Source organism: Pyxicephalus adspersus, chromosome 2 (assembly GCF_032062135.1).
Source record: "Pyxicephalus adspersus chromosome 2, UCB_Pads_2.0, whole genome shotgun sequence".
NCBI lineage: Eukaryota > Metazoa > Chordata > Amphibia > Anura > Pyxicephalidae > Pyxicephalus > Pyxicephalus adspersus.
Window position 1 is genome coordinate 25,287,518 of NC_092859.1, and position 26,110 is coordinate 25,313,627.

At 39.1% G+C, this 26,110-nt stretch overlaps 1 protein-coding gene across 1 annotated transcript in view; it reads right to left on the reverse strand.

The window, feature by feature from the left end:
* Positions 1 to 214: 214 nt before the first annotated feature.
* The window catches only part of DDX11 (DEAD/H-box helicase 11), a 50,781-nt gene continuing 24,885 nt past the window's right edge, over positions 215 to 26,110 (reverse strand). Inside the window, exons 11-27 of the mRNA XM_072400089.1 lie at positions 20,048 to 20,094; positions 18,588 to 18,667; positions 16,650 to 16,694; positions 16,115 to 16,182; positions 14,333 to 14,371; positions 13,208 to 13,322; positions 11,973 to 12,104; positions 10,939 to 11,051; positions 8,567 to 8,639; positions 7,640 to 7,743; positions 6,651 to 6,800; positions 5,993 to 6,061; positions 5,740 to 5,840; positions 3,381 to 3,465; positions 3,032 to 3,107; positions 2,225 to 2,379; positions 215 to 346 (exon numbers count right to left, since the gene is read on the reverse strand). Of these exons, the coding sequence (XP_072256190.1) occupies positions 305 to 346; positions 2,225 to 2,379; positions 3,032 to 3,107; positions 3,381 to 3,465; positions 5,740 to 5,840; positions 5,993 to 6,061; positions 6,651 to 6,800; positions 7,640 to 7,743; positions 8,567 to 8,639; positions 10,939 to 11,051; positions 11,973 to 12,104; positions 13,208 to 13,322; positions 14,333 to 14,371; positions 16,115 to 16,182; positions 16,650 to 16,694; positions 18,588 to 18,667; positions 20,048 to 20,094 (1,494 nt within the window). The 3' untranslated portion in view covers positions 215 to 304. The remainder of the gene's footprint in view (positions 347 to 2,224; positions 2,380 to 3,031; positions 3,108 to 3,380; positions 3,466 to 5,739; positions 5,841 to 5,992; positions 6,062 to 6,650; positions 6,801 to 7,639; positions 7,744 to 8,566; positions 8,640 to 10,938; positions 11,052 to 11,972; positions 12,105 to 13,207; positions 13,323 to 14,332; positions 14,372 to 16,114; positions 16,183 to 16,649; positions 16,695 to 18,587; positions 18,668 to 20,047; positions 20,095 to 26,110) is intronic.

Here is a 26,110-nt window from a genome sequence, read left to right on the forward strand (position 1 = left end):
CAACTGTTTGTGTAATTTACCATAGCTATTTATCATGTGAATGAGGAGCCAACATGGGACACAACATTCCTGGCTTATGTGCAGGACCAGAGGGGCAAAGATGACTGCACCCAGCAGTATATCTAACCAGTTCTGCTCCACCTGGATAGAAGAGTCTGTGACGAAACAGTAGACATAGGTACTCTTAAAGCCCTTTTCACAGTTGGAAAACCTGTTTTTTTTCTTTGAACAAAACTATTTATTATAATAAATAACATATATAAACATTTGTGACGCGATAGAAAAATCTTGAACCGGTAAATAATCAGGATGTCACGGCGGAATTTGCCTTCTTCATGTGGAAGAACTAAAAAGAGGATAAAAAGTGGGCAAAGATTATAAGTCAGAACGCTGATTGTGAATCAGTCACAGCACACTGTTCTGAATATTTCATAGATAAAACAACTCCTATCTTTGGTTCCCAAGCTAGTACACACTCATACCTCTGTGCTTAAGAAAATCTGTTGAGTATAAAACTGGATTGATACAAAAGAAGAGTCAGCAAAAATTGGGAGATGTACTGTGTTCTCCCCAGCCCCTTTCAGCCAGGCGTACCACCCAGCACTTTTCAGTAACCACCCGGCTGGCTGTTTTCGGGGGTTACTGAAGAGTTGGATCACAATTCAGGGGCTGCCATCTGCCTATAATTTCTTCGCACCCAGCTTTAAAAAAAATCTGGGTTGAACACTGATGTGGAACATTCTGCTTGCACCCATTTTAGTATTTATCTTTGACAGTTGTCAGACTTGCCTGCAAGGACTACTGGATAGAACAATCCAACCTTCACCACCTCACTCCTTCCTGGATCTTCTGCTTCAGTCACTCCATAAGCTTTGTAAAGATGTGCATTAATAGAAACTAATCTATAGAGGGGAAGGAGGAGAGGGTAGTGTCCTGCATCTTCTTATTAGGAATTGGCATTGGTTGTTTAGCTATCCTTCAGGAGAGACAGCTCTACAGACACTAGATATTTTTTTTATCTCACTTGATAAAAATCCAGCGTCTGTACGTAGCTTTATGCCTGCTACACACATACGTCAGATTGTAAAGAACATTGTATACAGCAAGCATTTGCAAAGTTTCCAGCTGGATTCAAGCAGCTTTTTTGAAGCCTCTTAAGTATTCTTTATCTTCAATTTGGGGGTAAACCAAGAACCTAATAAGAGAGCTGACTGTCCTTTTAAAGACCCTTTGAACAGGATTCAATAAGCTTCAGCACTACTCGAATCTTGGCTGCAAGAGAGGTGCTTGAAGCTTGCTAAAGGTTCTTAGACGCTAAAGCTGGGAAGTAGCCCAACTGTAGATTGCTGTAAAACAACCTAGATCAACGCAAGGTTTATAAAAATATACCCTTACGTGTGTTGTTCATTGTACTGAAAATTTCAGGCCTAAAGATTAGGACCGCAGTTTTTTGTGAGAGCAGCTGATGCTCCCTGCAGAATGGACTGGAGCTAGGTACAGCCCTTGAAGTGCAATTAAATAAAAAATATACAAAAGACATTTCTTAGGCTATGTTTTTATGCACCCAAGCTACAATTTAGCTTTAGTTACTTAAAAAAAGACACGCAGGGCAAAGGCACATGTTTCTCTCCTTAAAGTGAACTCGCCAACTTTACTTACCCTAGCCCACCAGCTAAAGAAGTCGGAATATACTTATTGGCATTGGCATGTATAAAGCCACCCTGTCTCTGCTTGTATTGTCTACACTTCCAGGTGTGTGAATATATGCTGGCTGCTTGTTATTTTCCGCTATGAGCTGTCAGGAGAAACCACAATGTGTGGCAAGGGTGGAAGAAAGTGCTTGACTTGTTCAACCACTAAATTTTTACAGCTGCTGGGAAAAGGAAGCTGCCCAAATGGTAATAATATCCATGGTTCATTTACTGTGGGGTTAGAGAAAAAAAACGACTGGTCACTATAAAGAGAATCCTCAGAAATCACTCCCCTAATCTCACCTGCTGATACTCTCCTTTGCAACATACATGCACAGCTCTGTCCCTGGTTTTAGGAGAAATATGAATATGTGATCGCCAATATCTTCCTCCCAGGATGCAGTGCTTGGAGCTATGCACTGTCAAGTGGGGGATGAGTAAAGGTCATTATAAAATAAGGTTCCATCCTCTCACCATTGCATCAGTAACATTTGTTAGTGTTTTGTTATAACTAAAAAGAAGCAGCCACAAACCTTGCGTATTGATGCAAATGCAGGTCCAAAGGCCGCTTTAATTTCTGTGCTGTTGCGGATCCACTGGGGCAGCTTGCAGAGGATGGCAGGCCGGGAGTATCTGTGGTCCAAGAGAACAATGCTGGCATAGTCACCACGGTGCCTAATGGCCCGGCCTAAGGGAGGAAGTAACATTATGAGCTCCCCAGAAACCTTACAATGTTTTTATAAAGATCTTTCTTTTTTCCTAGCAATACACTTAATGCCTAGATCTCCCAACATGCACTAATAATGTCACAAGTGTCTAGTTAAAAAATTTGAAATGCTTAGTTATGACCAATTTTCATTTTAACATAGGACAACCAAGATGACTTTTTTTACTGATAACACGTGTGGGATGATTTAATGTGGCATCAGAGAGAGTGGTGCATGCTAAGTGTTTTGTCCTTGTAGTATTTTTAGTTATTTATTCTCTCTATAGAGATCACAGAAAATCTACTGTCTAATGTATATTTCTGATTTCTCTCAGATTCATATTTGTTTGGGTATGCAGGGTCACCATCTACTTCCTGGACTAAAATAAAGGCCAGCCCCCGGGAGATGCAAAGACATTAATGGCTTTGTAATGATGTTACTATAGCTGTATATTGTGACATTCAAATTTATGGCCAATGAGGGTACAGCCTTAAGAAACCATTTAGAATATACCTTTCATTGTTTAATATATTGTGAAAAAGTGCAATTTGGTAAGTTGGGGGGACCACAGGTGGTACATGGAGATGGTTTGCTTGTACGTAATACGTAATGTGTTATTCTGCTTCCACTTACCAATGGACTGATTGACGGCTTTCATGCATAGGTTCTCCAGGAGGGCTTTCCCTGCAGACACTCCATTTGTCTTGGGCTGAGTATTTAGAAAAAGTAGAAAAAAATATTTTTCACCCCTTCATGGTGTGGTACATTCCCCCCTCCTTTCTGACTCCATTACATATATATTACAGTCAGAGTTTAAACACATGGGTGTTGGTTCATCACAAAGTTGCATTTCTTCCATACAGGTCAGGCTAATACAGAAGCAGCAAAGAATATTTTCAGCAGCATCTCACAAACTTGCATTAGCTGACTACCTGAAAATTGGCAAATGCAGAACCACAACCCCACATTGTGGGTGTCTTACCATTGTCTTTTCTAGATAGGACATTTTTTCCTGGAGTTCTGGAGATCGGATATTCGGATAGGGCATGCCGACCATCACAACACACCTGAGACAAAACCATATAGATCATAAGGAAAACAGTCACATGATACCTGCAGGCAACAGAATCAGATCATAGTGTTCATGTATGAATAAATGACAGGTTCTCTTGCCAGCCCACCCCCACTAATACCGATATCACTCTCTGTTATTCTGTTTTAGTTCAGCGTCTAAACCCTCTCTATGCGTTATCATGGTCAGTGTCAGAGTTTACATCAATGGCCTCCTGTATGTTTGCTCAGGGCCTAAGCACTGCATCCTGAGAGGAGAAGGAAAAGGTCACATGCAGGTATTAGGGCACATAACCTATTCACACATTTGCCAAGACATCACCAGCTCCCTGCCCCACTTATTCTTTCCTGCTACTAGATGTCCTCAGTCTTCTAGACTGAATGACACCCAGACTAAGGATATCCTCGTGAGTGTCATGGACCTCCCCCACTTACATTCACATACAATGAAGCAGAGCAGTGTGGGCAGCATTTCTGTTACTTTACACAATGAGGGCCACCCATGGCCGGGGAGGATCTAAAGTAGACCCTGCAAATCATGTGCCCAAAGACATCTGGATAAAGTAATAAATATAAATAATGGCAATAAATATATACTTGGGCTTTAACTCCAATCATTTGTGGATATTCTCCAAACTGATAATTTGCTTATCAGACATTGTTTCATTAGGGCTCCAGAGCCGATACCTGTCACTGACTGTTTGCCTATTGCAGGTCAGTAACAAACCACAAGGTGATAAATATTGGCAGCCTTGTAGCTTTTACTTATAAATACATTATGGAGATGTCAGCCCACTACAATGTGAGGCCTTTAAGGCCTGCTACAGCCTGTTCTGCCTCCATGCCTGTTACCATGACAACACTAGGAAGATTAGGTGTGCAAGACTTCATTTCCTTTCAGCATCTCAGAACATCACTATAAGCAGGCTCCGATAAATCCCAGGAGCCGACATGCTGAAAAATATTGTAGCTGCTTCCTTTTATGATCCTTTTCTGTTCATGTCATTGGAAACACCTAATCCCTGGCTTCTCACATTACAGATACTCCCTCACAAGCTTTCATATGTATCTGTAATTTCTTAGTTTTCTTCTATGTTCCATTGAGTAGTTTAGCTCTTCTAGAGACGTGATGAGAAGTGAGAAATCAAATCAAATCTCTGTAAAGGGAAGGTAAATTCCTTTTGTAGGGGTCCCCAAACCGTTGTCACTGTTTTCCTAACTTCCTGTTTCAAGGACAGATGTAATATTTTGAATTTCCAATTACTTTCAATCAGTGAGTCTGACATTCACTGAATCATTCCCTGGTAGAATCAATTCCTGCCATTGAAACATATGAACATATGCTTCATAAATAGGCATCATAAAGAGTCAGTATCTCCATAATGGGAACAGAGATAGTATTAGAATTCAGGAAGGCTTCACTTCCTTTCTGCAATAATACAAATGTTTTGGCTACAGATACATTTTAAATGATTTTGACAACACCTGACTATAAAGAATGCTTTATTTTTTGGAATTGGAACTGTCACATCTAGGGGGAATATTCTAGAGAAGTTTACCTGTCTCTGCAGCAGCACCAGGCATACAACATACAACAGGCTAAGCCATCCTTCTGTAACCCATAAATTCACTGTACCCGATACACAATCTGTCTATGCCCATGCAGATTCTAATGTGGTTAATTGCAGTTAGGTTAATTGGCTACCCACCCAAAATTGACCTTAGACTAAAGAAAAAAAAACTAAGGTAGGGACATTAGATTGTGAGCTCCTTTGAGGGACAGCTAGTGACAAGACTATGGACTTTGTGCAGCACTGCGTATTGTGATGGCGCTATATAAATAATACCAAGAGTGGGATATCTTCCATATATGTTAAATATGTTAAACTGCAACGCTGTGAGATGCCGTGCTATGTAAAATGTCTCCTATGGCCAACAGTGAGACAAAGATGGAACGAACATGGTCCTAATAAGGTCATGTGACTGCTGGCTTTTCAGCAAATTGAAGGTGTATGAAGACCAAAAGATTGGAATATACATGCCGGGAGCTGCACACCATGCACGCTGCAAAAGCCAATTATTGATTTGCAGCAGAAACTAGAGTTCGGCTTAAATATCATTGTTTTAAAATACAAAAATACAACAGGGCAGAGCCGTGTTTCCTTCTCATCCCGTAGCAGCACACTGCACTAGCAATGCAGGTTAAGAAACTGAAAAGTCAGGCTGAATCATCTATATAGAAGTAAATATGGATGATTTTAAACACATACCTCCCCAGGTCATCAGAAAAGTTGATTCCTTCACTCATTTTCCCTCCAACAACAGAAAAGAGAAGGGCGCCAGTTAGGGGCCCAGCAGACTGGCTGGATAACTGGGAGGGGGATAAAATAATTAGCAAAGGGTCATGATCTGAAGTGGAGTAAAGAGAAGGTAAACTACAAAAGTGCAAAATGGCTGGAAAAGAGAGCCTGAGATTTCTATTTCAAAAATAGGAAATAAGATGCAATAAACTCTCTGCCTTACCTTGATGCAGCGCGAGTACTCGGACAACACTTGTTCCACCTGGTTGGCTTTTTTTGGCTCCTGAAATATCTGAACAGCAAAAATGCAAATTAGTGGAACTGTTTTCTGTATCTACTAAACATCCCATTGTCAACAGAAAAAAAGTTTGGCCTGCAGGATACTGCGAGGGACTGTGAAATTGGTAAAGGGGTCATTTCACCCCAAAACATAAACAGCTCATTTGGCTCAGTGACTGCAGAAGTGAGATCTGGGTTCTGCCCAAGTTAGAATTTCTGTGCCACCTCCATAACATATATAATACATACATGCTCCACATGCAACATGGGGACCAAGCATTTTATTCCTTATTCAATTTTACTTTGCAATATTATTGCAACCCTACTGAAAAACAGATAAGTTTCTTTACCACCCCCATGTGACAGCGCAGAGCCAATTAGGTATTGTACTTTAATGCAGGGCAGTGATTGAACAAAATAACCATGTGTTTTGCCCATGAGAAAAGGAAATGCTCTTTTCAAATACTCTATACTTATTTATTCCCATTGATGAATGTTGTTAGAAAGACAACTGTGTTAACACGAATGTTGCAAACGTTTAAAAGTTTACAGGTAGGAAAAAACCACAGCAAGTTTTGTCGCTGCAGTGACCACACACTGACCTTTTTCTTTGCTGCCAGACGTTTCAGCTGCCCAGTCTTCTCCCAGTGGTCCAGGATGAGCTTCTGGTAGTCGTATGAAGGGAAGAAACACACCAGCCCTCCTGGGACGACGTTACACAAGTTCACCAAAATCCTTCCAGTTTCATCCATCTGCCGGGATATAAATAAATATAATGACTTCAGAAGACAGAAAGGACTGAAGCCCCTGCTGGTTTCCTGGAGAAGGTGAGGCCTGCACTGCACATAAAAGGGATGGGGACCACAAGGCTCAAAATCAAAATTGGACAGAAAACAATCTGCCTATTGGAAGCCTATTCTGCATTTTCCAGGCTGTTCCTTGAAAGCATGCTGCAGAGAAGAACCCATGTGCCATGTGTGGAAGTAGTGGTCTATCTGCAAGGGTCCAACAAACTCCCTGCTGTGCTAGAGCTCTCCAAAAAATCCAGCTGGCTGTAGAGCTCTAACTCACAGAGGAGGTTTTGAAACTCTACTGAGAGACCACTGCTTCCACACAAAGAGTAATTAAAAAAAGTAGGGTAAAGTGCTCATGCAGTGTGTATCAGTCTTGTCTTTTTATGATCCTTTCTGATCAATCAGTTGACCGTTATGTTAATGCAGGAAGTTTGAGATGGATCTAATAGATTGTAAGCTCTTCAGGGCAGTGTTCTCCCCTCCTCCTGTGTCACTTGTCTGTATTTGTCTGCCGTTTGCAACCCCTATTTAATGTACAGCGCTGCATAATATGTTGGTGCTATATAAATCCTGTTTATTATTATTAATTAGAATTTTATTAATATTGCTGTGTAACTGTGAGAGACATACTGGTACTGCAATTGCTAACATTTCTTGCCTGTGATAGTTTCATTACTATTTGTTAGCGAATGGTAACTATGTTACCTTTTCCCAATTCTGTAAATGTGTCACTGTATGCATGTTATTATAGCAGTGTTTGTGTTGTCCAGAAAGAAAATGTTTTGCGTTGTGCTTACCATTTCAGGCAAATCCCTCTTCTGATAAGTAAACTCTAACTGCTGATTAGTTGGCCCGTTGCAAAGCACTATGGGTAATATATTCTCAGGCGGGATGACATGTCCTGTCAAAATAAAATAAAAAGGTACAGAAAAGCAGTCACAATGATGGCTTATCTAAGACAGACAGTTTGACAAAATACAGCTTTAGAATTGGCCTGGAATAGAAGCCAGGAAATCAATATTTATAGAAGAAAAGTTAAGATTCATTAACTTACTAGACAATGCCAGTGTCATAAAAGTGGCCCCCAGAAAAATAAAGTAAAACTCAGCTCAAAGCATCCGCTTCTAGATTTTATGTTTCACCCTTTGCCTTATCTAAAGAATTGCAGTGGCATACAGAGCCTGGAATTCCAGCTAAGCATGTATGTCACAGAAGTGTGTCCTATATGTATTCCCATAAGGAATTGATTAAAGCCAGCAGAAACTCCAGGTCTGTCTGCGCTGTCAGCTCACATTATTACAATCCCATTTGTTTTAAACAAATAATGGAATGTATCTCATTATTATGAATGATTATGGACCCCTTGCACAGCTGAGTAATGACTGGTAATATATACTTTGTATTTTATACTCCACCAACCAGGGCTGTCCCATACTGTGCTTGCTGCCAAAATGCAACCAATGTGTGGAAAATAAAATGTACAACCAAAATACTTTATATGAAGTGAGGTGTATGCTAGGGGCAGATACACAGGAAGACCAATAGGTGTGCCGGGGGCCCAATCTTACTGGAGATAAAATTTCCTGTGTAAAAGTGACATTTAGCTGTAATACTAATATAAGTGTAGATACAAAATAAGGTAGAAATTTAAGGTAATTGATTTTGATGTAATTTAAATTTACATACTCCGTTTCAAAATTGTCCTGAGAAATCTTAGTACTCACCACAGGAGAACTCCACTATCCGTTCTGGGTTGAGCCCAGCCGATATCAACAGTTGCTGCTTAAAATCAGACACCTACAACACAGAACGGGGATAAGATGTGACACCTCTGTAGGTATGGAAGCTATGCTTAATAACAATTTGTATATTGTCCGTCACATAAGATAAGAGCATGCAAACATACAATAAAGCACAGTACGTCAGTCATCTAGGTCACATTTGAGCCATCGGTATCTTTAGCAGGATGGTGATGAATTTCTTCTTTCCTTTCTGGGTATGTATCGTGGGAAGATCAAATGTTTCAATTTACATTAATCATTTAATAGATAAAAAATAGACTTTTTTAATTTTACCTTAAAAAATTATAGTCACTTTTATATTTTATAACCATTATGAATAGGCAGCTTAAAGTGTATTTATAGCCATACATTTCCTACATGTGGATACAGTAGATAAGGGTTAAACCCATCAGATCTTTTTTTTTTTTTTTTTTTTTTGCTGTCTATGTGAAGTATTAATTCACATTTTATCCATTAACACAACAGGAAGAGAGAGGAAATCTTTAGAAAATGGGTGAAATACCCACCAAGGCTCAAGAGGTAGGGAACATCATAATCCATGATACCTAGCCTATGCAAGGCGCATAGCTTTTTGCAGTAATTATAAAATCTGGGGGACTGATTGAACACTAAGCAAATTCTACCAGTCAAAAAGAATATTCAGAGTTTTGGGGTCCTGAAGGACATTATCAGAAGCGGTTATTAGAGACATTGTCTCTTCCTAACTAAAACTTGGTTTGTTAGGTCCAAATATCAATGTGGTTCACACACAGGCTGACCTTTATCAATTCCTATGCCAATACAGGCCTATATATGTCACACTAAAAAAGAAGTCGGCTTCACAAATGGGGGTAATTCCAAAATAAAGAGGTCAAAGAAAGAGCTAAGGGGACTAAGCCCCTGAAAGATAGGAAATAAATCAGCAGAGTTTGATAAAGTCTGGAGGTGTGATTTGAGTTGTTGGTGTGACTCTTTGAAACAGATTGATGTTTGTACAGAAGTATTTGAAATAAAACCCATTTGGTATTCAACTTCCAATGGCATATGGCTTTTCATGTCTTAGCTAGTTTTTTTGTATTTGATGGAAGTGTATTCACTAGGCTGGGTTGAGCCTTGAAATCTGCCTAGTAAAGTAATATGCTTTGTCTGTGATGACATTTGCATTCTTTTGTGCGGTTAGTTTAGATGTCAATGGCACTTGGAGGGGTTTTTTTGGAGTGTTTAGTAGTGACTGTCACAGATCGTCCACCCAGACTTTACCCCAGCTATTCAGAAATTCCTATCTGGCCTATTGAGAGTTATAACATGTATCACAACTTAGGGATTATGCAGACCTCCTCTCCCTGGAGACACCCCCACCTTCCCGATCCTATCAGTGTGTAATCCCCTGGAAGCAGACTGACATTTTAGGTAATTTGAATGTGGCATTTGCAGCCTTTTCAGTGAATGTATAGCTGATTGACTGTGACTGTACCAGAACACGCCACATTCAGGCTCATCAGATGCTGTGTGATGTGGATGGAAAATGAATTCCTTCCTTCTGTACATTGAGATTGTTAAGTATTCAGAAAATGAGAAAAGTCCAGCTAAACACAATTGTAAAACACAAACGCTAAATTATTCTATCTACAAAAACAATGCATAATCTTGTGCATTAATGAGAACCAGTCATAAATAGGCATTTGAAAGAATCTGATATTAAACTTGCAGTTGTTACAATGGTGTGGCCTTGTTTAACACAGATTGAATTGTGTCCTAATCACTAAAACAATTAACATTTGCATAAAACTAAAGTTATGTTTCAGTGTTCTCCCCAGTCCCTTTTAGCCATCGGGCTTACCACCCGGCACTTTTCAGTACCCACCCGGCTGTTTTTGGGTGGTTACTACAGAGTCAGTTAGGTCACAATACAGGGGCTGCCACCCATCTTCAGCTTCTTCCCACCCAGCTCAAAAAAATTCTGGGTTGAGCACTTGCATTCAAAGTATTAAAAAACACAACACAACACAACTTGAACTTTTTTCCTAGGATGTTTGGATACAGAAATCTGGCCAATGCAGCCTACTGACCTTCAAATTCATGCTGCTAGTTGTATAAAGTAGAGATGTAATCTGGGCAGTGGCCATATATCTTTATCCGGACATCCTAGGTAGAGGGTCCAATTTAGTTTTTTGATTGTATATTATTGTACATTTGTACAATCTTTAAAAGTATAGGCACTCCAATCATTCCCCCATCCAGCTAAGAAGAGCTATACTGACAGTCACATCTATGTGATAAGTGGAAATGATGCAGAAACAATATTCCCTTCTCACCGGCTGCATGGTTCCTCCAGCAATGATTATAGCACGACACTCCTTCAGCACTTCAGCAAAATGCACAGCAGGATTCAACATAAGAAATTTCAGGCTGCTTTGTGCCACAGTACCTGCAGGGACAGACACATTTCTCATCATCTCAAAGCTATATAGTCAACATGTTTCAATGCCTGCAATCTATCAGATAAAAAATATTCCAAAACTTATTTCCTATTGACAAAAATGAGATGGTAAAACATACATTAGTAAAAACAGAATTAGATCTTAACATTTTTTGCTTGATATAGAGTTGAAGGGTTGAAATCGCTATAAACATGTTACTGCTGTGTCCCCATTTGGGAGAGTTTTACCTCCTACCTGTTTGATGTTTATGTAATGAGTATTAGGCAGAACAGGAAGTGAAATCTGTTTTGGTCTATTAGGTAGATATTAGGTACATCATACAAAAAAGGAAGTGGAGAAAAATGCACCCTTCTCTTACTGTCCATGATGGGTACCGGTACAACATGAGTTATGGAAAAAAATCTCCTCTTTTCTTGTTTATTTGATATGAAGCAAACAAGAAAGGAATTGACTGCCGTAAAAGAAACTCCAGTAAAAATTTTATGGACAAGAAGGAGCAAGAAGGTTTCTTTCTTTGTGTACACTGCTTCCTACAGGAAAAATGGGCACTGGCAAGAAAAACTGTTCTTCTGTTAGGGGAGTGTGAGCTGGGAAGCCTGGCAAAGCGGTGCCAATGTTCAGAATCACTCATAGCATTGAAGAATCTTAGGGTACAGACCTTAGGTACTCACAAAACCCAAACAACTGATAGAGGGTGAGGGCCAGAAGGCAGTAAGTGACCACAATCACAGTAGGAGGAAAACTTTTGGCAGTATTCAACAAGGGGATGATAAAGAAACCCCATTTCTAATAGAATGATGATAGTTTAGAATCGTAAATGATTCTAATGCTTTTGGTGTACCTATGGGGTCATTTCTGATAAATACTACAGGTGCAAGTCAATAAATGGACAAGAAGGCAGGATGTACCTTGCAGCTGTATTATGACTCTCCCATCTTGGTTAGCATTTGTTAGTGCAGACAGGAAGCCTTCAATCTGCATGAGTGGAGATGCCATACGAGGATGTTTGTTCTCACCGCCTTCATCAGGGATGTCTGCAGCTGCCATAAATGAAGAAAGATAAAAATAAAACCTGCCACATTATATTAAATTATAAATATATCAGCCACACTATTGAATGGTATATTGTACCCGCCTTTAGAGGACAAATTCAAAGACTACCGAAGTTGCCCACAGATAAGAGAAAAGTTAAAAGCACCCTTTAGTGCAATTCAGTGGCTATTTAAAATGAATAAACCTATTTTTATCACTGCTAATATTATTCCTTTTATTCTATCTTTAATAACTTCCCATCTTGCACAACAGAAATCAGAGCTGGAGTGGCAGCACAGTCAGCTAATCAAGCTCTATTACAGCTCTGTCAATCTAAAGCCCCTTACAGACATGTAATAATTGTCACATCAGCGATTGTTTCCAGTGACATTAGTAGAAATGAGTGCTGTTTTGCTCTATGGAAAGGGGAAGGGGTAGGATGAGTTGGAGGCACCCTGTCATGGAGAATCACTAAATGACATAAGGGGACAGCTCCACAGATGCTAGACAAACATTTATTTTAGGCGACAAAAATGTAGCGTCAGTATACAGCTATGAACTGGCCATAAGCAGCCTGATGTCTACTTCATAGCATCTGGCGGGGACCTGTTGCTGCGTCTTGTGCAGCTCACCTAAAGGACTTAAATAGGGAGGGGACAATTTATGTCTGCCTTCCCCTTATCTGAAAATAGTAATGAAAGATCTCTTTTGCACTGAGTTTTTCAGGGAAGTTTGACTATCTCTGACTATTAAAAATAATTTTTTTCATAAGACAGCACATCATTAAAAATATGCGTCATCTGGTCTCAGGGATATCCCTAAAAATTCAGATTCTCATTTAAGAATCATTATGGGCAAATAGGTTGCAAGTCTAATGTTTTAGCCCTTAGGGGATGGGGATATTTAGACTCAATAATGTGGAGTTGTTCAGATTGAAAAGAAGAGGTGATTGCTTTAGAATACTTTACATCTGGGTTCAGGGGCTCTTGGATTGTTTTGAACTAACAATAAGTTAAGTGCTAATAAACTTGTAATACCTGCTTTTCACTTGTTAGCCCACCCTATAACTGTAAAATAAGCCACAGTATGTTTTAAAGCCTCTTTGACCTACCTTCTGGTCGGCCCTTCTGGTTAAGATTTTGTAAAAACTGCTGCAAGCCGCCTGACTTTTGGTTCTCTTTAATAGGAATTTCTGAGCCTTGGAATTTCTCAATAAATCCAAATAACTGAATTGAAAATAAAAGCAAAAAGTTAAACGTTAATTAAATCAATTAGACTGTCTAAATAACAGTAATGATATTCTTCCCAGGCAGGTGGAATTGCCTTGATGTCAGCCAAACCTGACAGATTTGGAGTGTATGCCAGATGAACAACATTCACCAATGAAGTGAAAACACACCTTCTATCCTAGCTGCCTAAAATCAACGCAAATAATATCCAAACTGAATTTGGGGGGGGGGGGAGGATGGGTAATATGCAGGCCAAAAAATAGAAAATATGATTTAAACAAAAGTCTTCCAGCCATAAATGGTTTAACAAAATCAATTAGTGTTCCAGGTTAAACTAAAGAATTTGTTGTTCTTTCCTAAAGCCCAACTAAACCCAAAACAAACAAGGGAAATTTTTAAAGCAAATCAAGTAAATTTCCTTTAGAAATTAATTTAAAAAACTACTACTTACTGATCAGTGTTCTCCCCAGCCCCTTTTAGCTGGGCGCACCACCCGGCATTTTTTTTATTCACCCGGCAATTTTTGGGTGCTTACTGAAAATCTGGGTCATAATACAGGGACCGACACTTGCCTAAAGTTTTTTCCCACCCACATGGCATCAATTGTAATGCAAGGATGCAGTGAAACATAATATGACATCTATTGTTCTTACAGCGATGAGTATTACATATTACATCCAAATGAATTCAGGAAAACCAATTCCACCCAAGTCTTCCCATCCAACGTGCTCAAATGCTCTATTGGCTGAATGAGAACAAATTTCCACAGACACACTGCAAAATCTTGCTAGCCTTCATACAAAAGCAATGCAGGTATACTATATGGTAAAGTGGGCCAACGCTATAGTTTTGGAATGAGAAGTCCAACAAGCTCATTCAGAGTGATGGTCAGGTGTTTATAGCCTTATAGCCACGTAATATATCTGTTCATGGATGGTAGCCACAAGAATCTTTAATAATATAAAATTACCAATATTAGATAAAGTCATAAAAATGCTTCATCTCACCTTCCGGCTGATCATACTCCTCACACAGTATTTCTGCACCTAAGTGGAAAACAGAATATAACATAAAATTTACTGTGGAACATATTTTTTTTTTAACTTATAAAAAAAAAACATAGAAGACAAATATTTATGGACGTGGAAAGAAGAATTATGGGGCAATGACAGCAATCTGACAGGAGGAAACATTTGTTTGTGAAAAACACTGAACTGATAGGTAAGATAAATACCACGATGGAGAAACGATCAATAAAAAGTCAAGGACAGGTCAAGTCATATTTATAGGGATTCTCAAGGTTAACATTTTAACACAGTTATCTCCTTGCAGATCCAGATATCCAATGCAATGTATCCCTGTTGTTCAGCAGTAATAAATTGTATTTAACAAAATATTGTAATTATTATGGATATGTTTTATATAAAGCTGACAAATTAGGCAAGCTTTGCTGGACAAATGGACTGTAAAGAAGCTTACAGGCTAATGACACTACCATGATTATACAAACAGTGAGGTCAATTAGATTGTAAGCTCTTCAGGGCAGGGTCCTATCCTCCTCCTGTGTCACTCTCTATTTCTGCGTTTGTTTATCTTTCGTGTATCCGCCAGGACAGATCCATGAATGACGCTTGACAGCCCCTGTACACGTCAGATGCTCGTCCGATACTAGCCCTGAGTCGAGAATCAGACGAGAGAATCATCTGACGTGTGTACGTAGCCTGTTTCACATCTTTCTACGTGTATACGTAGCCTGTTTCATTCAGCTGACCTTCAGGAAGATATAAATGACTCAGTAATAAAGGAGCTCGGTAATAATACACTGCTTGTATGTAAACAAATACATTTTATTATGTAGGTATGTAAATCATGAATTTGAATTTTCAGAATCAGCATTTTGCAGTCCCTTTACAGTAGAACTTAGACTTGGGAAGGTAAAAGCCAAAAAGCCAGTCCATTTTGCATTAGTGCAGAGAGCATAAGAGAAAAGAGCAGGCTGACAGTCATTAGCTCATCAGACTGCTGCTTTTCCTTTCACTATCCATTCATAGGTCTCCTGCCTTGCCGAGCAAAGCTAAGGTGTATGGGAGAGCTGTGTAAATCTCGGGACTGGATGGCCAAAAATGTGCATCTTTTCACATGTAAAACATCATATTCTTTATTTAATCTATCAGACTAAGAGGGATTTATAAGAAAAACATGACATGGCATAAGAAGAATAAAAATAGTGCCTAAACATCCTCCATTTTTATAGCATCATAGGAATCTATCAGGACCCATCACATATATCTCCCCCACTCCGGTCTCTGATTACTGGGTCACATTGTTGATGTCATTGAAGGGGGGATAGGGGTATCTATAACATTCTATGAATGCCCAGTGATAGCTTGCACCTCCACTAATATGGTGGCCACCTTTCAGCCACACAGTGCTGTGGCATGGATGTAAAAAATAGCCAAAAGGTAAAACAAACATATCAGGAGGCCTACTGCCAGTGCTAATATTATTTACAACGGACTTGTCTCACACTGTGTTAAGGACACTTTTCATGATCTCCCTTTTATCTGTTTCTGACAGGTACTGCCATAGATACTCTCAGAACTGAACAGGCATCTATGGCTGCACCTCATTTAGTCACCAATCAGTCTCTGCACAGCCCAGACTTCACAATGTCCTCATCTGTCTTCTGCTTGCTAATGAGCTGAGGGATGCAGTCTAATGAACAATTTTCCTCTATAAGTTTAAACAGTCGGCGGTCCTGTCAAATTCATACTTTAAAAGGTAATTACCTTGAAGAGGTTGATGTTATCAACCTTACTGTAGAACAGGAAATCGTTGATGGATTTCAGAGCGGTGCCTAAAGAAGGAACATGGCATGTCAATTATGTTCATAAATGAATGCTTTGGTCTATATGTAAAAAGGTTTAAGTGCATTATCATTACTTCCACTAAATTCACCTTCTCTATTTGTCCAGGTAACAATTGTCATCTGTATAGAAGGTGATGGAAAATCAAACATTATAACGTTGTCACCTACTGCAGAAACCTTTTAAGGTGACAACTGCAAAGAAAGGAATTTCCATTATTTACTCTTGTGTTTCCAGAGAGTTTAACAAATTAAAAAAACAGGTGTTTTAACCCTTTCCTACTCTATCCAAATAGATGAAAAAGTATTCAAAATGTTCTTTACGTGTAAATTGAACATTAGTACATACTAGTCAGTGTCATAGGAGCTTGCATAAAAAAAAAATAGAAATGGAATCTTGTAGTCATACTTATTTCTTGAGATTACATGTCATATCCATTCATTGGGTTTTCACTCACCGTCTTGAGAAACTTTTTGAAAGTTTGGATTCTGTTTTATGTTACCTGTAAAAGACAGGGAATGGGAATAGATGTATGGCTGAAGAACATGCATACTAAAATACATCTGGAACTAATAAAGTGTCAGAGATCATCTAACAATTTTCACAAATCTAAAAAAACAATAATAACATTTTTTTATGTGCCTTGTATTTTTTTTTTAATATCATAACCTTTATTACAGATACAGACATTGACATAACACAATCTACAGAAAATGGCAGCAGTTGTAGATGTCAGTGTACTGGCTTCCAAAAACCACCATCTGTCACATCAACCCCAAAAGCATACTGACAACATGCTGAGCCCCCTCTGCAGGATTAGAGGATTCCAAATCACAGCCCGCTTTGTGCTGTGTGCTTTCTGAGCGCTTGCAGCTCCAGCATAATCTTGCCAGGTATTCAGTGCCAGGCTGCATGGCAGATAAGTGGGCTTTGCTAGTAACAACTGTTTGCAGATTGTGTTAATATACGAGGGCTATAAAAATGTACTAATTAGCAGCAAGGAACCATATGAAGTAACATATGTATTATTGCACTGTGGACTGCTCTAGCAAAAACATATTGAATTCATTTATCTTCTTTCCTAAAAATGAACCTGTACTTTGTACTTACTTTCAATGTCAAATCCCAGCCACCAACAATCCCAAAAAAGGCATATGAGAGGCATACGACTCTCCCTTGTCTTCCAAAATAAAGCAATAAGTAAAAATCACCAGGTATAAGTACTCATAGCCCTGTGTAAACCTGCTGTGGTGCTCAAAGTAAAAAAACCTATATAGGGAGCCTAAGGATGCAAAGTATGAATTTACTTAACATTATTTTAGTTAAAACGTACCTAAACTCTTAGACAACCCTTTTATTTAAAGTATAAATTCCGTTTGTTTGTGTTTTTTTCAAGTGCAAAATCCTTATTTTTTTCTTTTCAAAAAAGGGTACGCTGTCCTCTTAATTCTTGATCGCCGATCTTGAATAGGTGATCAAGAATGAATGGGAGCAGAGAGCCTCCCGGGATACCTACGTCACGCATCCTGGAAGGCTCTTGGCTGCTCCTTCTGCAGAAGGAGCCCTTTCTTCAATAGAAAAAAAACTGCCAATCTCACACATGCGCAGTGAGATCGGCAAGTTTTTTCCAACCTACGTCACCCGATCTCACGCCTGCACAGTGAGAGATCGGGTGACGCAGGAAGAAGAACTCAAGAGAGTAGAAGAGAAGATGGCGGCGCCCAGTGCTCCCTTTGCTCTGGGCCAAAGACGGATACCTAGGCCACCCCGGGACCCGATGGAAGAAACCTCCCCAAGGATAGACAAATCTGCAGGATTGAAGGTAAGTGTGATTTTTTTTTTTTTTTGGGTTTCAGCTTCAGCTTTAAGGAGAACATTAAACTTGCCCCAGAGATCAGGCTGTGACACTGCCCTCTTTGTGGCAAGTTGAGAAGCAGCAGAATGCTGATCTGTGTCAAAAAATTTTAACACAACCAAAGGATTTATATGACTGTGTCATCTCTGAGCTGGCATCTAAGTTAAGGAAGTAGATGGTAACCTTGGTTGATACCAATACAAAGATGGTTCTGTCATCCCAGAGAAAGAAGCAGATAAAGGTACTGTCGGTAGTCATTATACTTAAGAGTTTAAAGAGACCTCTTGTCTCAACATCACTCCCAAGTTTTCTACAGATCTGACAGCTATGTTCTCACCAGGACAGATTTAGCTCACTTCACTGTAAAATCATTCACCGCTTTCACTATAAAGTAATTCACTGATTATTAAACACATCTAAAGAAAAAAGCAAGTGCAAAACAACATTTCCTGGTGGTAAAGAATATGCATTCAAAAGAAAAGAAACCCTAAAAAACATTATTCTCAGTCAGATTCTATTTAACAGAATGACAAAGCTCACCTCCCAGGGTGCCTACAAATTTCTCCAGAAGGAACAGAATCTGTTTTATGTACATCAGGTTTTTTGCTTTAAGGCGACTCCTGTGAAATAAATAAAAATGAGAACAGAATGTGACCCTGTACCTCTTCACTCATCATCATTCTAATTCATGGTCAACACTACAGGAGTTCAAAAGAGATGGTATTTTACTGTCCCAATACGACTACACTGAACAAAAGAGTTTAAGTGTATATCCTTCATGTGTGCCTCCTAGCAAAAGTGCTTCATTGGTATTTATATTAAAGACCACCCTGTTGTCATTTATTTTGTGATTTACTTTTAAAGGAAAACTTGGCCCTGCTGACGTGTGCCACAGACCTTCTCGGAGGAAAGATCGTGGACCAGGAGGAAATTATAAATAATATCCCTGGTAAGCAACAATTATGGTGATAGGAAAAACACAATTTGACTGAGTTTTTCCTCCAAACATGAAACAAAACAAAAGTTGTCTCTATCAACACAAGTTTTACTTTTTATTTGCATCTTGCAGAAACAAAAAAAAAAACATTTTTCTTCTAGAATGCTCTGTGTTGCCAGAGCTGCTCAGTCTTACCCCCACAGTTTCAGATTTTATTCCTGCCCAAATTGAATGGTCAACTATCTCAAATCATATACAGTAATCCTGGGGGGAAAAAAAGGACCCTATGGCAAGTGCACAGACCTCGGGATGCAAGTTAAGAGATCTTACAAACAGAGTGTAAAAGAGACAGAAGAGATTGTCAGGTTTTGCTCATTAAAAACTAAAAATTCCACCTTTTTAGTGAACTATGTATACTTTTGTTAACACATACTTTTGTTTTTATTTCACCATATGCCAAATGTTATTTATATGTGTAATAAAAAGGATAGTAGATGATTGAGGGCTTGCCTGTATTCCAGTAAAAAACAGCATAAATTTATATGAGCAAGTGACTGGACCGTGAACTGAAGGGGTAATAACTTTGTCTTAAAAACCAACTCGAAGAGGACAGAAGACATGAGCCCACCAGATTTGTTTGCCGCATCAATAGCTCTTTTGTTAGATTTTTTATTATACAGATATAGAAAAAGATTTTAAATGGAATGTTTACTATACCAAAGGGGAACAAATTAGAAGTTCTTGTTAGGGTTCACATATCCTTAAATGCCATCTTCTTGAAAAAGCTACCTCCCTAGTGCCTGCTAAATGATTTGTATGAGTGTGTATATGTTTAGGCAAAGCCTTGGCAGGACATCAGTGAAACAGCGACATCAAATAGGTTTTATACAGTGTTAAAAGGAGGACAAGCATTTGTGCACAGCAAACAAAATGGCTTATCCATCGCAGCTGGAACAGAAGCGGCAAGCTGTCATCTTCAGTAATGTAAGAAAATAACTAGGGAAATGAACATGTTACAGGAAGCAGATTACAGAGCCAATTATAGTATCATTATGGAGAATACCTGTATCGCTCCATGTACTGGGCCAGCTGGGAGTGAGCCTGACAGAACTGTAATGAGAGAAAAAGAGAGAGAGTGCTCAGTCCTGGGACCAACAGAGTTAGCAGGGGAGTCCAGCCAAAAACACAGCGCTGAGCTTTAGAAAAGACGTAATTATTCTGCGGGTTGTGGCACATTGGTAATCTCGGGCAAGAATGGTTTGCAGGGAAACAATACGCAAGCATATGTGAGCAATGTGCCACAGGCCTCTGGCTTTACCTTGTCTTCCAATACACAGAATGTACAAAGCAAACTAATTCAGCTGTAATTTCAGATACCATTAGGTAAAACAGAAAAATGAGCCTTGCTCAGCATGTAATCATACACAAATGTTTTAATAGTTAAAATAACTACCTGTGGAGCTACAGTATTCAACCAAATTCTTCTTTTTTGGGGTTAAGTATAGATACAAACATAAGGAAGGTTAAGGAACACATTTTTCAACAAATTGTACGCCATGACAAATGAAAGAAAGTGTATGAGTGGCAAAAAAGTTTTTTGTACTCACCGTAAAATCCTTGGGGTTATACTGTCGCCTACAGGAAGAGTGGACACTGACAAGCTATAAAAACTGAACTAAAGATGGTGGAACTAGAGCATATCCACCCTTGTGGGGTCAATACAAGTTTACAAAAGGAGTCAATCCTTCTGAAAAAAGTAGTGGCCTGAGTCACATTTATACAAAGAAAGGAAATTTCCTTTTGGTGAACTGGAATAATGTGATTGAAGTGAAGGCTAGAAGAAATTCCTGGACTCTAACACCTCCTTGCAGGATAATGCCGCCAGTAATAAATACAAGAAACATACCATAGGAGTAGAAAAAGGAATGATTCTAATTGGTTTAAATTGCAGTTTCTGAAAATGCTATTGAGCTTAAGGGTAATGCATGAGGGGAAGGAACAAAGAAGCCCCTTCCGTGTACAAAGCTCTCAATCAAGGAGTAGCCAATGGTTTCTGTAACAAAGGTAAAAGAGTAGGGAGATGACCCTGGGTAGTGCTAAGGACCCACCACCGGGTAAAGACCAAGTTGCAGGTAGAAGAGAAATTATCCCATGGAGAAACTCCCGAGTAGAACCCCAGAGAATCACACTAAGTAAAGTATGCATCTTAGATATTATAGACAAAACGCATCCCTTATCTATCTACCAGAGCCATGTTGTTAAAGCCAGCAGGATGACAAATTATTATTGGGACAGAACACCAATGTAGTAGAGCCCATAAAGAAGTATATTAGTTCTGTCCCAGGAACAAAAGGAAATAAACTTTGATCCTAAAGAACTGGCTTGATGGAAATTCAGTAAACTGTGTGGTGAAAAGGAAGGTGAGAGGTGAAAAACTGAAGAGGACAGAAAGCATAACTGCAGTCTAAATGGCTGAGATACCACTCAGAAGCAAGTTGTCCTAACTTTAACAAAGGAACCATTTCCTCACTCTGGAAAGAGGCGCCTTAATACAAATCGTTTAATGCCAGGACCTGTGAATGGAGCCAAGTCAGGGAAGAACGACATTTCTTGGCAGAGATGGAGAATACTTTGCAGTCTTTGACTTAAGCCTCTTCTACTTGTAAAGATGGGTGATCTTGATGATCTCCTTAATATTGGAAAAAGTTGGTGCAACTGTACTTTGAGGAATACGAAAGATCAACAACTTTTTACCCAAGAGTTCTGTAGTCTAGCAGTTTAGCCAAAAAGTGCCTTATTCATATAAGACATGAGACAGAAGGCTTCTAAAAGTCACAGATGAAATTTAATGCTATAGCCATCTGTTCCTGTTGCTCTAAAAAGGGAGAAACCAACCTTGGCAGCAGTTACCCTCTTTGAAAGTATTTGGCAAAGTAAGATTAGGGCTAGAAACAGATGAAGACCAGGTTCCGCCAGTGACAACAGACAAGTCATTGGAAGCTCTTTCTACGCATCGTTTGGGTCCTTAAAGACAGGCCCCGCATTTGACTGTTTATAGACGCAAGTAATGCCGAGAATTGTGGTAGCAGTAGTGTTTTATAGAATTGTAGTGCTATTTCATTGAAGAGGGGGTTCCAGCGGCGGGCCACTCATAAGATTTAGCCCCGCATTGGCCGCGTCTAGCATTTTCAGCACTCCCCCTCAGTTACAGGGGCTTCAAGTTTAGCGCAGGAAGATTTTTTAAGCATTTTCAATTTTTTCAATACATTTCAAGGTTGGCCTGGGACTTTGTCTAAGTTTTTAATTTTGGCCCACTGTGTATTTAAGTTTGACACCCCTGCCTTAGAGGAAGGACCACAGTGACTCAGAAAGCCATTAACGTCATTGGGCGAACCTAAGGTCTACAACATGTAGGGGAGGCATGAAAGAACATCTCTGCAGAGACAGCAAGTAACTGATTTGGGTCATATTCTTGGACCTCAAAGTCATTCTGCCGCTAATTTGTGCCAGAATGAAGCCCGGAAAGTGTCTGATGCAAAACTCCATGCCCGAAGTTTACTCCTTTACGCATCCAGTTTAGCCTTGACAAGGAGGATGACCATGCTGGAAAATTGCAGGCAAAGTGACAAAGCTCCTGCAATAATGGCCAAAGAAAAAAAAAAAAAGCTGCTAGTAAAAAAAAAGTCTTTAACATAGTAAAGATATCCTCCCAGGACACTAGCAATAAACTCCTGTTGGAGGTAGGATACTCCAAATGTTAAGCCTTTATGGTGGACTCTATGTGTACTGTTGGTGGGTTTTTAGTTCACTTCCTGTTCCAGACAAAAAAAAGTAAATCTTTAATATTTTTCAGTGGAACAGAACATCTGTTAGAATGTTTGGTGTGACCTTCAGTTCTGGTGACAATACAGAAACTTTGGGTTTTTTACTTTTGCATCCGCAATAAAGGCTTTCTACATTCTCCTCACTGGCTTCTTTGTAATGTGCATGTGTAGTTTAGTACACATGCTCTGCATGTCTTGGTGCAGAGATTAACTGTTGAGCATGAGCACAGAAGTTGTGTTATCCAAGTTTGCCCACAAAGTTGGCTGTAGACCCTAAATCCAGAACAAGAGGAGCCTGTGCCGATGAATAGCTCATGGACATTGCATTGCAGGAGCAGAATTAGGTATTAGTGGTCTTAGTTTTTTTTAGTTCTCTTTAACTGACACTGCCTAGTTGTCCTGGACAATAATAATTTGCAGTCATAAAAGGTTTAAGCAGACTTTATTTGAAGGCAATACAAGAAATCCAGTAAACATTTGACATTCTGTTTATCCTTCTACAGCACAATGTTGGTAAAAAGAAAAACTGGTAGATTAATTTTATATTACAACTTATATATTTATTATATTTTATGTTACAACCAGCAATTTGTTAGGAAAATTTGCTTCAGGCATTAAAGTTAAAGCATTTGCACCCCTCTGATATCTGCAAAACCCCAGAAGGAAAGACAGAGAGAAGTAGTTTCACTTTAAAAGCAATGCTGCAATATTAACAGAAGTCACTAAAAGCAATGTGAAGGTGAAAGAAGAAAGATTATGCACAAGTTGCTAAAATAAAACACATAAATAAAAAATATTGCCACCTAAGAGGCTGCAATCCCAATGGAGAAGTTAAAAGCACAGCTCCCTCCCTGTTCAGTGCTGAGCCAATTACACAGCCACTATCGCTGGGCACATAAGCCTTATGATAAAAAAAATGAAATCTGAAAATGTCATTGCATGTTTTAAAAATGAATTTTACTGCCTCTCCGCATACTCCACGCATGATTCTGTCTTAATCCTTAAAGGGGTAACATATAGCCTATTTCATTTACAGACGTCTCATTGATTTAAATTTCTGGAATTATAGCAAGGAAAAAGTCATAAGAAAGATTTAGATGAATAACAAGCACATCGTGCTAGCTATGACAGAATGTTCCTACAAATTTCTCCCACATTCATATGTAACTTCTATGACAAAAGGTTGCATTACAATAACTATGGGCATAAACAATGCAGTCTGTAAATAAAACAATTTCTCTAACAATGTCTGCGCTGTAATAAAATTACTAAAGTTGTCTTACCCTGTGCAAAAAGTAGTTTTCATAGTTAAAATTAAAATGCAGCAGTATAGCATTGCTGCAGCCATGCTGCTGCTTTACACATATTAAAAACACTGCACATTTACAAAGCACTGCAATAAAATTTAATGCAGACCTAAAACCTCTCAAATTTTTACTTTACATAAAACAGTAGACAATTAGGTTGGATTGGCACTTTTTTCCCCCTTTCACGGTGGGTCACGTCACTTGATCTCGCGCTTGCGCAGTGCAAGAATGGGTGATGCACCCAGAAAAAGAAGAGAAGACATGGTGGTGCCCAGCGCTTCCTCCACACCAGGATGCAGAAAAATTCCAGGATGACACCAGACACAATCGAGAAAAGCTCCAGCGCGATAGAGGGATTGGCTAAATTGAAGGCAGGTGGTATTTTTTTTTTTTTCAGTTTAATTATGTTTTAAATATATTCTCTTTCTCTTTGCAGCAGTAGCTTTGGGACCCTATAGCTGGCACCACCTAAAATACCTCAATAGGAGTTCTGTAAGAAAAAATGAAGAAAGAAATCTCTAAGCTTTTTGGTCAATGGAGCAAAGACAGCTTCAATATGGGAGGAAAGCAGCTCTAATCCCAGAGCTCCCGCTGCTCAACTAAGCACAGAGAACATTAGAATTAAATCAAGTCATATGACCTGTTCCCCACCAACTACTGAAGTCCCCAAAACTCGAGTTTTGCTTGGATGCGGACCTTGGATACAGTAAATACCTTTTGATCTAGCTGGAAATGCAGAATTCTTGGTACTGAAGCAAAAACAATGTCAGCTTTTTTTTGGGTACCAACCAATCCCACCATTGCAGATGCAGATGGACGAAGACAAATATTGACAGACAATTACAGACAGAGTGACAACCATGGCTCCCCCCACACATTACAGGGACTAATATTTAAAAAAAAATGAATGTTTGCATGGTTTAAAACTAATTTTTGTATTTAGTTTTGCTTTAACTACACAATACAAGACAAATGAAACAAAATATTTTGATGCAATCAACCACCACCCCCATGGATAAGAAATCCAAACTCATCCAAAATAAGATAAATTGAAGCAAAATAGATAAATAAGTGGCCAGCTGGAGAAAAAAAAATGTAATTGTAAAACTGTAAATTGTGATCAGTTTAAAGACATTATCTGAGGAAAATGTAATAGCATCTGTTACTGCAGCATTCTGCTAGAAATTATCGATAATATCCTACAGCGCTGTTCCTGGCAGGTCTGAGCACGCGACCCGATTAAAATGCATCTTGCAAATCCAGATCTGCGGGATTATATAAATGCAAATGAATGGACAGACGTGACTCGCGCAATGCAATGTCAGGCAGCTGCGCAGATATGGTCGAAGCAAACACAATTGGTCAAGGAGAAAAGCACATTGTGATCACTCAGCCAGAAAACCAATTACCGCTTCATCAAACATATATTGCTTTTCCAGACAAGGGCCAAGGTATTTGTTTTCTTATTTAACATCCAGAAGGACAGCAGCAATATTATTTGGCAGGACTGGAGTTAATACTGCCAGTGAAATCACCTAAAGCTGAACTCCAGGCAGGTATAAAATTAACAAATAAAAGCAGCATTTTAATTACTAGTGAATAAGTAAGCTTTTTTCTGTTTGTTTGTTTTTTTTAATACAAACAAACAAGTTTAAGTACTTTGATTTAACTTGGTTTCAGCCACTTGTAGTCTCTGTTCAGACGAGTTTAGCCTGGGAGAAAAATATATTGAACAGGGAGCTAATCAGTTGTACTGCAGTACTTGCTGTAAAATTGGACAAGCCAATAGGTGGAGACTATTAGAGAATAATAAACTTATCATTTTGATGCTTCTCCTTTCATTGACCAGTCACAGGGTGGGGCAGGGACAAGACCTTAAGGTGTTACTTAAAGTAAAACTAAAGTTTAGTCAGGTCTTTATCCCAAAAAAGGTCAGATAATGTTCCTTCTGCAGTAATGATCCTTGCCTCCTTGATCATTGCCCATCTGTCACAA